This window comes from Lampetra fluviatilis, chromosome 47 (genome assembly GCF_964198595.1).
Source record: "Lampetra fluviatilis chromosome 47, kcLamFluv1.1, whole genome shotgun sequence".
NCBI lineage: Eukaryota > Metazoa > Chordata > Hyperoartia > Petromyzontiformes > Petromyzontidae > Lampetra > Lampetra fluviatilis.
The window spans coordinates 8,440,893-8,453,847 of NC_136321.1; the positions used below are offsets into that span (position 1 = coordinate 8,440,893).

Below are 12,955 nucleotides of genomic sequence, written 5' to 3' on the forward strand. Positions count from 1 at the left end.
CCTCAGGTGAAGAACAGGTCTGTCGGAAAGACAGCGTCTGAATGAGATGCTGTCTTTCCGACAGACGCTGTCTTTCCGACAGCCCTGTTCTTCACCTGAGGACGGCTGCTTGCGTTGTGGCCGAAATGTCGTGAGAATTGTATTTTCTAATGTTTTATTTTTATTATTTTATTATTTTCCTGCTACGTGACTTTACCGAAAGAACCAAGAAGATGAGTCCTTCACTGTTTCCGACCCGCAGTTTATTTGTGCCGTAGATGTTGCCGCTGAAGAATAGGGGGGGGGGGGGGGGGCGAGCCGATAAATAATTGAGCGAAGGTGCGCGTTGGTGAGTGTGTGCGTACACATGTGTGTGTGCGTGCGCGTGCATGCGTGTGCATGTGCGTGCCATGTTTGCCGTGGCTGTGTACACGAGAGAGAAAGGGAGGGGGGGGGGACGCGACAGTGGCACTGTGGGATGTTCGGTCGACGGTGGAGCGCCCCAGCGCGTCCATGGCGCTTTGCGTGTACGCTACCCGAGTCATGTTGACGCCCTGTGCGTACGTTGAACATCTGTCGCACCGTACGTAGCCAACCGGGCTAATCGCCTTGCCAAAACAGCCACGGGGCGCGCGCGCTCCACTGTCCAGGACAGAGATATTAGGAAGCCACTGAAGCTATGCACTTTTAAATGTTAGATCGAAAAGTATTTCTTTAGAACTGCTTTGTGTGTTTGGTTTGTTGACCTTCCCTCGCACCTCCGATTAGCACGGTCGGCTACATAAGGCGCGGAAGAAGTTCAACATTCTTACAGATCACCTAAAGTAGCGACCCAAGTTTGATTCCCGCTCACGGCTAACACCAGTGACGATTATCTGAACCGGTCCTGGGTCTCCCCTAGGTCGACTCAGCCTGAGATGAGTACCCGGTGTGGTGTGTAGACATCGCTGCGAGGGAGACATGGTCCTAGTCACCCACCCTTTCGTGTGCCGTGCCAGCCTTCATAGGCGCTGGCGAACGGCACTTGGCCCTTACAGTCTGTCAAAGGCTACATGGGGGATCTTTGCCTTTGTGTTGTGCCGCGCGTGCGTCGGGCGATGCAGATCTACGCCAAGAATCTGGTCAACGCGGACCGCTGCGCTCTCTTCCAAGTCGACCACAAGAACAACGAGCTCTACTCCGACCTGTTTGACATCGGGGAGGAGAAGGAAGGCCAGCCTGTCTTCAGGAAAACAAAGGAGATCAGGTGATCCGGCGCTTGGGAGGCGAGGGTGTGGATTGTACAAACGTCGTGGAACTCCCTGTAACCTTGGGCGTCGAGTCCGCCATGACGTCCACATCCAGCTGTGGATTGGACCACAGGACCTGTAGACGCGCTTGTTGTGACGGGTGTACAAAGGGGGGGGGGCGGTTGGGTAAAAGTTCTGGAAACGGTTGATAATGATGGCGATGGCTTTTCTCGGTGAACAATTTTAGGCAATTGCTCGAAATTACCGTGAACCAGAATGTCAGTTGTGAGGCAGCATCGATGACAGAGGAAGTCGGAGACCACGGTCTTTTTGCCGCTAATCGAATTCTGATGAGAAGTACGTGAAAATATAATTCCGATGACCAGTCATTTTCCATTTGGCCTCAACCCAGGTAGGAAGTTGACTTCCGCGCGGCGCAAAATCACTCGGCGGTTGCCGCTGTGCTCGCCCGTTTGGGTCCTCCTCCTTCATCTCGTTCATCTCATTCGTCTTCTCACCTTGCAGGTTTTCCATCGAGAAGGGCATCGCTGGGCAGGTGGCCAAGACGGGGATGGTGCTGAACATTCCCGACGCCTACGCAGACCCGCGCTTCAACCGGCAAGCGGCTCGCACTCACCGTGCATACACACCACCCACACCACCCACACCACCAACATCACCTACATCACACACACCACCAACATCACCCACGCCACCCACATCACCCACACCACCAACATCACACACACCACCAACATCACCCACACCACCCAGACTACCTGCACCACCCACACTACCCACACCACCAACATCACCCAGACTACCCACACTACCAACACCAACTACACTACCCACACCACCTACACCACCCACACTACCCACACCACCAACATCACCCACACCACCCATACCACCAACCCACCACACCCACACCACCCACACCACCCACACCACCCACACCACCCACACCACCCACACCACCAACCCACCACACCCACACCACCCACCACACCCACACCACCAACATCACCCAGACTAACCACACCACCAACCCACCAACCCACCACACCCACACCACCCACCACACACACACCACCCACACCACCCACACTACACACGCCACCCACTCCAGCCTTAGCCACCTGGCTGGGGGAAAGAAAGATCCATCTGACGGAATCAACAAAAGGGCTGACCATGTACACATGTTTTAGTTATAAGACATCGCTTTGTGACGACGTATGTATGTATGTTGAACTTATGTCGCACGACGTAGCCAACCATGCTGAATGGAAGTCTGGGGGAAGGACAATAAACTAAACACAAAAATCAGTTAAGAAAAGGTTTCAATCTAAATTTAAAAGTACACAGCTCCAGCAGCTTCCTAATATCAGAAGAAAGAGTGTTCCAGACGACCGCAGAAGCGCATCCGAAAGAGCGTCTTTGTTCGATGGTTAGCCAACACAGGCTGTCGCGGCGAGGATGACCAGAGTTTGAGTGCGATAGTTTGGGCCCCCTCGACGAGATAGGCGAGGTGCTGTGGTTCGTTCGTCGCGAGCAACTTTGCGTGCAACGTGCGCGCCCTCATAATGCTGTCGTTCGGTGGCTGCGGCGGTGACGGCGGTGACGGTGGCGGCGATGTTATTTTGAGTGTGCATTTCTTCACCGCTCCCAACGTGGTGCCATATTTTAATTGCATTTTTTTCACAAATCGTTTATTGAACCAGGTGAGAAGCCCAGAGAGAGTGGCTGTTTGTTTCAGGAGACATCCGGATGATTGTAATTGCTCCTGGGCAGCTATTAATGTGCAAATTTAGTTCTGGGTAATTGAGCAAACGTTGGCATTGGGCAATGTGGCCGGCATGAGCCGATGGTTTGTAAATGAGGATATTGAAGCGTTTTAAATGTGCGCTCAGTGCCAGGTTAAATGCGGAAGCTTTAGGTTCTGCAGCCCAGGGTGTTGGATTTTGAGGGCCCCCCAAAATCATAGCTCGCCCCCCCTCTCCCCAATAAATACATCTATATAGTTTTATAAAATGCAGTCCTGTGCATTAACCATTTGTGTACATTTTACTGCATTTTTCTTTGGGTCTTTCGGTAAAGTCACGTAGATAGGTTCAAAGAAAATAACAAAAAATAACAAAAAACTGCGACGTTTCGATCGCAACACAAGCGGTCGTCATCAGGAAGAGGGGGTTATTTTTTGTTATTTTCTTCTACGTGACTTTACCGAAAGACCCAAAGAATATGAATTCCTGCAGTCACGAAAACTCGAAGTCAACATTTTTACGGCGTTAATGAGTGCCGAATGCAAACGGCCATTTATCTGTTTTTTTGTTTTACGTTTAGAGATGTTTATAGATGTTTAGTGGGTTAGATACAAAACTCGCCCTAGTCCGGTCTGCTAGCAGTGACACCGAGGCAGGATCCCTGATCTTATTTTGTTATTACTGGGTTGTTGAGGTTTTGGATCCGTTATTTTGGATAACCGTGGATTTGAACTGGGCGCAAAACCTTGCGACTGCGAGAGCTGGAACGTCACACGGTCAGTCAGCCCTTCGATCGTCCCAGAGAATGATGTGCATCGGAGGAAGGCGGTGGGGGGGGGGGTGGAGTCGTCGTCATTGTCGCCGCGCACTACCAACCCAACGTCAGCCGCCCCGTCTCCTCCGTGACCCCGCTGGGTTGCGAGCCAGATTTGGATGTCTTCTTGCGAGGCCTGCGTTTGCACTACGAACCCGGTGCCCCGAGTTCCATTCCCGCTCACGGCCATCCCCAGTGACGATCATCTGAAACCGTCCTGGGCCTCCCCTACGTCGACTCGGACTCAAATCGGTACCTGGTGCCGTGTGTAAACGTTGCCACTCGGGACACAAAGGTGGCCGAGCGTGGTGTTGGCCACCCACTCCCTCGTCTGCCGTGCCGGCCTTTATAGGTGCTACTCGCTAACAGCACTTGACCCAACAGTCTGTTCAGGCTATATGGGGAATCTTTGTCTTTGTGCACGCTGCTCAAGATGCAACCGTCTCGCGCGGTTTCGCTTTGTGCCCCTTTTTCTGGATCTTCCACTACGTCAAGTGAGGCGGGAAACCTGTGAAACGGCGTCCTTCCGTCTCTCCGTTTCAAAATCGATAACCTCCCCCCCCTCCCCTTGAATCTCTCCCCCCCCCAACAGCGAGGTGGACCTGTACACGGGCTACACGACGCGTAACATCCTGTGCATGCCCATCGTGAGCCGCGGCAGCGTCATCGGGGTGGTGCAGATGGTCAACAAGCTATCGGGCAGCGCCTTCACCAAGACGGACGAGAACAACTTCAAGATGTTCGCCGTCTTCTGCGCCCTTGCGCTGCACTGCGCCAACGTGAGTACTCGACTTGGGGGGGGGGTGGGGTTGGGGGGGGGTGCCGGGGTCTCTCGTTCTCTGACGTGCGCCGCGCATTGTCCGGCCTGCGCCCCGCGCGTTGTTCGGCAACGATGCTGTCGCCACGTTTTGTTGTCCACGTGCTGGGAGCTCAGCCGGGGGAGGGGGCAGGAAACTGAATTGAGTTTCAAATTAATAATTGTAGTGAGTTTCAAAATTGGAACTGAATTGATTTCCGGAATGAAAACTGAATTGAGTTTCACATTCACAACTCAATTGAGTTTCAAATACACAACTGTATTGAGTTGCGAAATCAGAACTGAATCGAGTTTTAAAACCGCAACTTGATTGAGTTCCATAACTGGGACGCATTTCAGCTCCTGAAGTAGCCCCCAGCATGTAGGATGAGACGTCGGACATCGCGTTGAACGATCCGTCGTAATCCCCGAGCTGCAATGACTGCACGCAAATAATTTTCCGTTAAATTTCACTCGGCTCGGTTCAATTCCAACGCGGAGACAAAAATGTAAGATATCGGTCAGAGCGATCCGTGCCGGCGTGCGACGAAGTGCTTCCCCCTAGCGTCCACAAATAAACGTGGACTTGGAGCGCCGTGGAAGTCGTTTAGGGGAACGTGTTCACGAAATCAGCGTAGGCGTCCCCTCCATGAACAGAGGCGATACACCCCCTTGTTCGGCAAGACTTCTGAGTTGATACTTTTTTCCCCCGACCGATAAAATTTGGAAAGAAACACAAACTTCGTGTCAGTTTTGACTTCTTGGGGCTCATCGGCAAGTGTCAAACAAACGCTGCCGGCTTGCCTGATGTCGTAGGCACGGACACTGCGTGGCCTTTTCCACAATGCCAACGGCGTAACGGGCTGCGTTTGGAGCACTGGCAAGGTGTCTTAGTGCACCTGAGTTCAGATCCTGACTAGGGTTGACATTGGTGGCGAGCGATATCTGAACCGGTCCTTTTCCCCAATCAGCACTGACCAGCGTGGTGAAGTATGGCCAGACAACCTCTACGGCCGACTTTGCATTGGGAGGCTTGGGTATCCGCGATCAATCAGGTATTCACATTCGGCGGGAGCTATGCATTGATTTTATTTCCCCCTTCCCGGCGACTGTGCGGAAACGATAAACGCGCGACAGATGTACCACCGGATCCGGCACTCGGAGTGCATCTTCCGGGTTACGCTGGAGAAGCTGTCGTATCACAGCGTGTGCACTGCGGAGGAGTCGCAGAGCCTCATGCAGTGCACGTTGCCCACGCCCATCGCCAAGGAGATAGAGCTGTGAGTAACCATCCTCGCTTTTTTTTTCTTCATTTGCATGTGAAAAAAATTTTCCCCACGAAAAAAAGGAAAAAGAACGTAGAGAAAGCAGAACCACCCCCGTCGCCCCCCCCCCCCCCGTCTGGGGGGTTGCAAAGTAATTGCCGCGTCCGCCACAGACTTTGAACGCATCGACAGAGGAAAACCTCGTTGTGGTCTCGGGCAGGAAAGAGCAGCATTCGAGAGAGAGAATAGGAAGACAGAAAGATGATTGTTACGATAACAATGATTTGTTTTTGATAGCGCCAATAGAGCAAATAGAGTTAGTTTTACCTCCCCGCCCACGCCCCCCGTAAAGCCGCGATGTGACCCAAATTGCTCTCGAAATCGCGCGCAACACAGGCGAATTGAAACGGTGCGTTCGGGAGTCCCGAGCAACCAAATACCCGGCGCCACGAATCGCTGCGAGCGTATCGACGCTCGAAAGAACGAGTCGGTCTCCACTGCGAGCAACTGGTTTCCCGACCGCACGAAACGGGTTGCGAAGACATTCCACGCTTTCGCGAGATGTTAACTACCTCGCCTGGTATGCAGGAGGTTGCGGGTTCAATCCCGACCCTGATGCCTGCTGTATATTTGGAGTTTGCACGTTCTCCCCGTGGTCGTGTGGATTTCCCTCCGGGTTTTTCCCTCCGCTTTTATAAACATGCCTTTAGAATATTTGGCTGCAATAAATGTCCACGCTTCTGAAAAAGATCTACACAGCTCAGTGGGGCCTTACCTGGTAAAATAAAAAAAATAGTTTAGTCTTTTATAGTTCTGATTCAGTTCGCGTGCAACCGGCCGCTCGGCGGTGGACCCGAACCTTCTGTGAAAGCGGCGCCGGTGACCCCGGCCGGTGAGGACCGGTGCTGGCTCTCGGTGCGCGCGCCGGGAACGGTGATCTCGCGATCAAAGAGCCGGGCGTCTCGCCAGGAACCTGAAAAGGCGACTGGCGAGCCGGTTGCGGCTCGCAGTCCGCGCCGAAGGAGCGAGCGAGCGCGACGAATGTGGAGGCGGCGTCGCGTCGTCGCTGTGCTGATTGTGTGCTCATTTGGCCCTGTGTGCTCACACAGGTACCACTTTGACATTGGGCCCTTCGAGGACCTGTGGCCTGCCTTCTTTCTGCACATGGTGCACAACTGCTGTGGCCAGAGCAGGTGCGTGTGGGACACATGTACTCGCGTGTGCTGTGTTGTATGTGCGAAGTATGTGTGTCTGTGTGTATGTGCGATGTGAACGTCTGTGTGGTGACGAGTGTGTGTTAGATACAGTATATATATTCACACATTAAGGAGCACAGCTGCTGGATCTGCCAATCATCTCAGGCAGTCAACCCATAACACCTGGGTCTGTCCCGTGACTTCCTGTCAGTGAGCCTTCGACACTTCACGTATCCTCATAGTGCACCTAGTCTGGCACAGGTTCTTCGAAGACGTCACAGCCACTTGGTGGCACATGGCGGCTGCGGTGTATATACATGTCTATGTCTGAACCTCCCCTAGGTTTACTCGGCCTTAAATTAGTACCCGGTACGGAGGCCGGTCATGGTGCTGGCCACCCGTCCCCATGTGTGCTGCGCTGGCCTTCACGGTGCTCGCTAACAGCACTTTGCTCTAACAGTCCGTTAAGGCTACACGGGAGATATTTGTCTCCTTTGCGTGCAATGTGCACGCAAGCGTTCGAGTGCGTGCGCACGCGCGTGTGTGTGTGTGTGCGTGTGTGTGCGTGTGTGTGCGTGTGTGTGCGTGTGTGTGCGTGTGTGTGCGTGTGTGTGCGTGTGTGTGTGCGACATGGATGTGGATAAGGATTAACTCTGCAGTCTAATCTGTCCCGGCTTTGACACAGAGCGTCACACCTAATCTTGCCCTATACCGCCTCACTCGAGCTGCGAATAATGCTGCAATTAAACGTCGTCGTAGCTGCCTTTGGTAAATGTTAACTGGGCAAGAGGGGGGGCGGGAGAGCAGAGTTTGGGGGGGCGGGAGGGGCTACGATTGCTCTTTGTGCCCCTGGAGTCTGCTAACGGTGCCCTTTGATTGGCTTCCTCTGGGAAGGTCCCATCACCCCCCTGCGAGCCACCTGATTGGCTCCCTGGAGGAGTGGCTTTTTCGCTCCCTCTTCTCGTGCGTCAGCGCAGTTGCGTAATCGCGGCTCTGGGGACAGAAATTAATTATTTAAAGTGGTTTCAAATATAAATATATATGTTTTGGAGGTGGCCCAATGGCTCAGAGGGCTCTCACAATGCCCTTGTAGAAGCCATTGAACGCACGGCACTGTGTGGCTTGGGTTCAAGTCCGTGTATCGGCCAGATGCACTGAAATGAAAACACAACATCTGTGAAAGCAAGCGACTCTTATTTTGGCGAGGCTAGTCCAATCGGCAGGCGATGAGAGAAATGTAGACGAAAAAAACGTAGATGAGATAGATGATATTGACGTGTTATGTTAATTGTCCTGCGTTGATTATTTACGGCGTGAATTTTGCACACTGATATTCGTATGAATCCAGGGTCCTTGAGTTTCTTAGGGCCGTAAAAATTCCCTTGATTTGCTTTTTCCGAAAGTAGATTTATAAATGCACAACTTTTATAACCTAGGTTCATCACGAGTGTGCGATATCGATGCAGTTTTGTCTTGAAATGTTTAATTTGCTTGTTAATTGTCTGTGTAGAGTGTCGAACATCGTGCAGTGGTAGTGAGTTCCTGGCCAATGGACCGCTGAGTCGGTAAGTGAGTGGGTGAGTAGGTGAGCGAGTAGCTAGGTGAGTTCCAAGCTGATGGACCGCTGAGTAGGTGAGTGGGTGGGTGAGTGGGTGGGGGTGAGTAGGTGAGTAGGTGAGTAGGTGAGTGAGTGGGGAGGTGAGTTCCATGCCGATGGACCGCCGACTGCAAAGCTGCGAGGTCCAAATCTCGCTGTCCCGAGTGTGCGGAACGATCCGGGGTCACCACACGAGCCGCCAAACGGAGATGGCGACGATTGACAACGGAGTGGACCGGTACTCACGTGGCCACCAGCTGTCAGACAGACGTTTGAAACTTCAGCAAAGTGAAATGAATCCTTTAATGCTTGGCCAGCCACACTATACGTGATGTAATTATTGCCTCACTGTTGAAGACTCGAATAAAACTTCACCCGCGGTGATGTTACTAGAGTGCTACGGTGGTGCACTCCACTGTTACTTCGGATGCTTTTTTTATTTTTATTTTTTATTAAACGTCGGCGACGACGACAATCTCCGCCGTTGCCGAAGAGGCCTCTGTCGGGTCGAGCGCCGTTAGCGAGCGCCCACGAAGGGCACAGGTGTCGCTCCATGGGCTGGTGCAGCCGGCACCGTGCCCTTGCCGCCGCGGTCTCCCCGGTGTTTACACGAGGACTCGCACTCGCGTTTATTTACCCGTTCCGTTAATTAATCATGCCTGCGGGTTCGAACGCCAATTTTTTCATTCGACGTTTCCGTTCGATGGCACTTCGGCGACGTCTCGGTGTGCGCTCTTCCAACGGCTCTTAATTGCCTCCCCTCTGTGGCAAAGGTGCAGCCCTGCAATTGCTTGCGCACGTCACTGTTCATGGAAGAGCCTCCGCCAAAGCGAACTATAGAGAGGGTGTTTTCGCCTACTCTTCCACAATGTCCAGACGACTTAGCAAAGGTTGGAGTACCCACACTTACTACCCGACCACGAAGCCTGCCGATCAACCGACTCTGGCATCGCACGGTTTGGCTTAGTGGTGTATAATAACCAACGATTCCGATAGATAATATAATGCCCATATCAGTAGAGCACACCCGTTTCTTGCCTTTCCCTCACACCTCCGATTAGCATGGTTTGCTACGTACCGCTCTAAACAAGTTCAACATACGTATGCACAACATACGACACCGCACCGTGCCACACCGGTCCACACTACACCACCTCTTACCCCACCGTCATTCGATGGACGCGTGGTGTGTTGGCGTGGTAAAGTTGTGTATGGAATGACCACAGCAAAAGGAGACACGTGGGAGGTGGTTGTGTGAGAGCCACGGGGCGTGTGTCGGTGTTTTTTGATGCAGCGTTCACCTGTGAAAAAGAGCTTTAGAGCTCAAAGGATTCCTCCAGAGTGAATTAATACTCTGATTCTGATTCGACCAGGGAGTTGCGTAGAATCGTCGTTGTCGTCGTAGTAATAACAATATAACACCGCAGCGTTAATCTACGCAGGGAGCCGGGTGAAGTCTTTATGCCCTTTGGCGGAGCTCCGTTTCCGCCCTCTAGCGTCCTCGGTGTTTGACGACCGTCATTATAGCGTGGAAAAAAAAAACCCATTGGCGAATGTCACATTATATTTGTGACGTCAAGACGGGGAATTAATCTGCCGGCTGGGCTTATGCAATGATGCAATGCGATCGGCTTAATTGAGCGTCGTGGGATTACTTATTCTGCTGACGTCTGGGGAGGAAGGAGATGAAATGTGTCCTCGCGCTCACTGAGGAAGTAATCGCACTCGTGCAGGGACTCTGTGTGCAACTGTGTGTATCAGTTTGATATTTGGCACAGTAGGGGGCACTGGGTAGTGCGTCTGCCAGTCATCACCGTCAGCCAACCCATGGCACCTGGGTCTGTGCCGTGACCTCCTGCCATCGAGCCTTTGACACTTCACGTGGCCTGAAAATGCACATAGCCTGGCACATGCGCCGTGGTGACGTCACCGCCACTTAGTGGCAAATAGCGGCTGTTGTCGTGTGTAATCGTGTGTGAGTGTGATTAATCGGGAGCAGAAGCACAAACATCGTGACAAGGGAGACAAAGGCGGCCAGGCGTAGTTCTGTCCGCAGCACCCCCTCTTGTGCCACGCCTGCCTTCCTAGGTGCTATATCTAACAGGACTTGCCCCAACAACCTGTGTAGGTTACATGGGGTATCTTTGTATTTTGTGTCTGTGTTTTGGCTGGGGGAGTGATGTCACCACAGTTTGTACATCATGGCGCATTCTCTTCAACACGAGGAGCAAAACACGAGGTCACTCCCTAGGTCAACTTGGCTGTAAACCGTTGGCCCGCTATTGTAGGGAAGTAAGTAATTTATTATTTAAGGCTTCAGTTTCTTTGCCTTCTGGGCAAATGCTAAACTGTTTGCCTAAACGTGGCAAAACCAGGGGCCGGACTCTCATATCCTGCAGGGCATGGCCCAATTCCCAAGTTAAGTTCAAGAAATATGTTCATTTTCCTCTCCGCCGTGGCTATTCCGTTGCTCCTCGTTGTCAACTGCTTTGCGTTTCAGGCTGGTGGCTCTGCATTTGGGATAAACCCCCCCACCTTCCACCCCCCTCCCAAAAAAATAGTCGCTTTCTTCACCTGGTGTTATCGACAAGATCTCTCCCCGAACACACTGGGCTCTTCTTCTTGGTTTTTTCGGTAAAGTCACGTGTTCTATTCGGCAGAGAGTAGCAGAATTTGCTGCCCGTGCTGCGCGTGGCCAGGAATAGAATTTCGCAGCCGGGAAGGGGGGGGAGCGGTGGGTGGAGGTGAATGCACAGAGACGGCGAGAGAGGCCGCAGAAGCAATTCTAGATTTGAAGCTTTCGTGACTGCAAGGCATCATATTCTTAGGTTTTTTCGGTAAAGTCACGTAGGTAAAACATCAAAATTAATGAAAATAAAATAAAATAAAAACAAAAATCACGACGTTTCGGAGGCAACACAAGTCTCCGTCATCAGGTGGGACTGTCACAGCCGAATTAGCTGCATCAAGTGAGGCAACGATTCAGTCACCTGGGATCGATAGCCCTCCACGCCCCGGGGTCTGTGGCTGCCATACATTTACACGTGATGGTAAGCCATCCTCGTTGAGCTATCCATGTGTGGCCGCCAACTCGCTTCTCAAACAGAAGCTATTAGCTCAGTGGGGTTTTTTTCCTGGTAAAATAATAAGAGTTTAGTTTTATTTGTGCATTTTTTTTTTTCAAGTGATTAATTTTGCCTTTCCTATACTTTGCACTCCAATCGTGTTTTTGTCGAGTTTGTTGTTGTTACGCTTTTACCCGCCCCGACCGGACATCTGTGAAAAAGAGCTTCATAGCTCATCAGATTCCTCCGGTATAAATAAATATTCATTGGTCATATTTGCCATTTTGACGTAAGCATCATCGTCCTCATCGCCATCGCGATCATCATCGTTGTCGTCAGTAACACAGACAATATTTAGCACTTCACTTTTATGCGATGGCGTTTTTTGTGTTTAGTTTGTTGTCCTACCCCCGCACCTACAATTGTCACGGTTGGCTATGTACGGTGCGAAAGAAGTTCAACACACACACACATACAGTTGAAAAAGAGTTTCTTCGTCATTATCGTCATCATTACCATTAAAAGTTGCTGTTACTGATAGAGAATGTTAATTATTGTCATCAACATCATCATTCTTATTATCATACCAATGCCAGTAGGATGTAAATACTCTTAGTTTTTTTGGTAAAGTCACGTAGGTAAAAAATTTAATTAAAATTAATAAAAATAAAATAATAAAAAATCACGACGTTTCGGAGGCAACACAAGTCTCCGTCATCAGGTGGGACCGTCACAGCCAGATTTGCTGTATCAAGATACAGCAAATCTGGCTGTGACGGTATCAAGATACAGCAAATCTGCAGTCACGAAAGCTTCAAATCTAGGATGTAAATAAACATCACTGAAATGTACTGTTACTGAAAGAGCTTTCATAATTGTCATCGTTATTATTATAATCATCATAATCATCATCACCGCCCTCATCGTGGCACTAACGATGGGTAAATGTCACCTATATGTACGGGGGATCTTTGTCTTTGTGCCGGTGAGCAGCTTCGAGCTGGAGAAGCTGTGCCGATTCACCATGTCTGTGCGCAAGAACTACCGCCGCGTGCCGTACCACAACTGGAAGCACGCGGTGACGGTGGCGCATTGCATGTACGTGCTGCTGCAGCGCAACCCGGGCATCTTCTCCGAGATTGAGGTGAGGAGGGCCGGTGGGGGAGCGCTGAATGCCCGTCGCTGCTGAAGGCTGAGCCAAATTGCTGAATATTGGAGTACAAAAATGAGTACAATGAGCAATGGGCA

The 12,955-nt window shown here is 51.4% G+C and overlaps 1 protein-coding gene across 3 annotated transcripts in view; it reads left to right on the forward strand.

Moving 5' to 3' along the window:
* The window catches only part of PDE10A (phosphodiesterase 10A), an 83,762-nt gene that overhangs the window by 58,082 nt on the left and 12,725 nt on the right, over positions 1-12,955 (forward strand). For all 3 annotated transcript variants that reach the window (XM_078877362.1, XM_078877364.1, XM_078877365.1), the window contains exons 11-16: positions 1,083-1,225; positions 1,734-1,826; positions 4,381-4,567; positions 5,722-5,864; positions 6,959-7,042; positions 12,701-12,851. In XM_078877362.1, the coding sequence (XP_078733488.1) occupies positions 1,083-1,225; positions 1,734-1,826; positions 4,381-4,567; positions 5,722-5,864; positions 6,959-7,042; positions 12,701-12,851 (801 nt within the window). The remainder of the gene's footprint in view (positions 1-1,082; positions 1,226-1,733; positions 1,827-4,380; positions 4,568-5,721; positions 5,865-6,958; positions 7,043-12,700; positions 12,852-12,955) is intronic.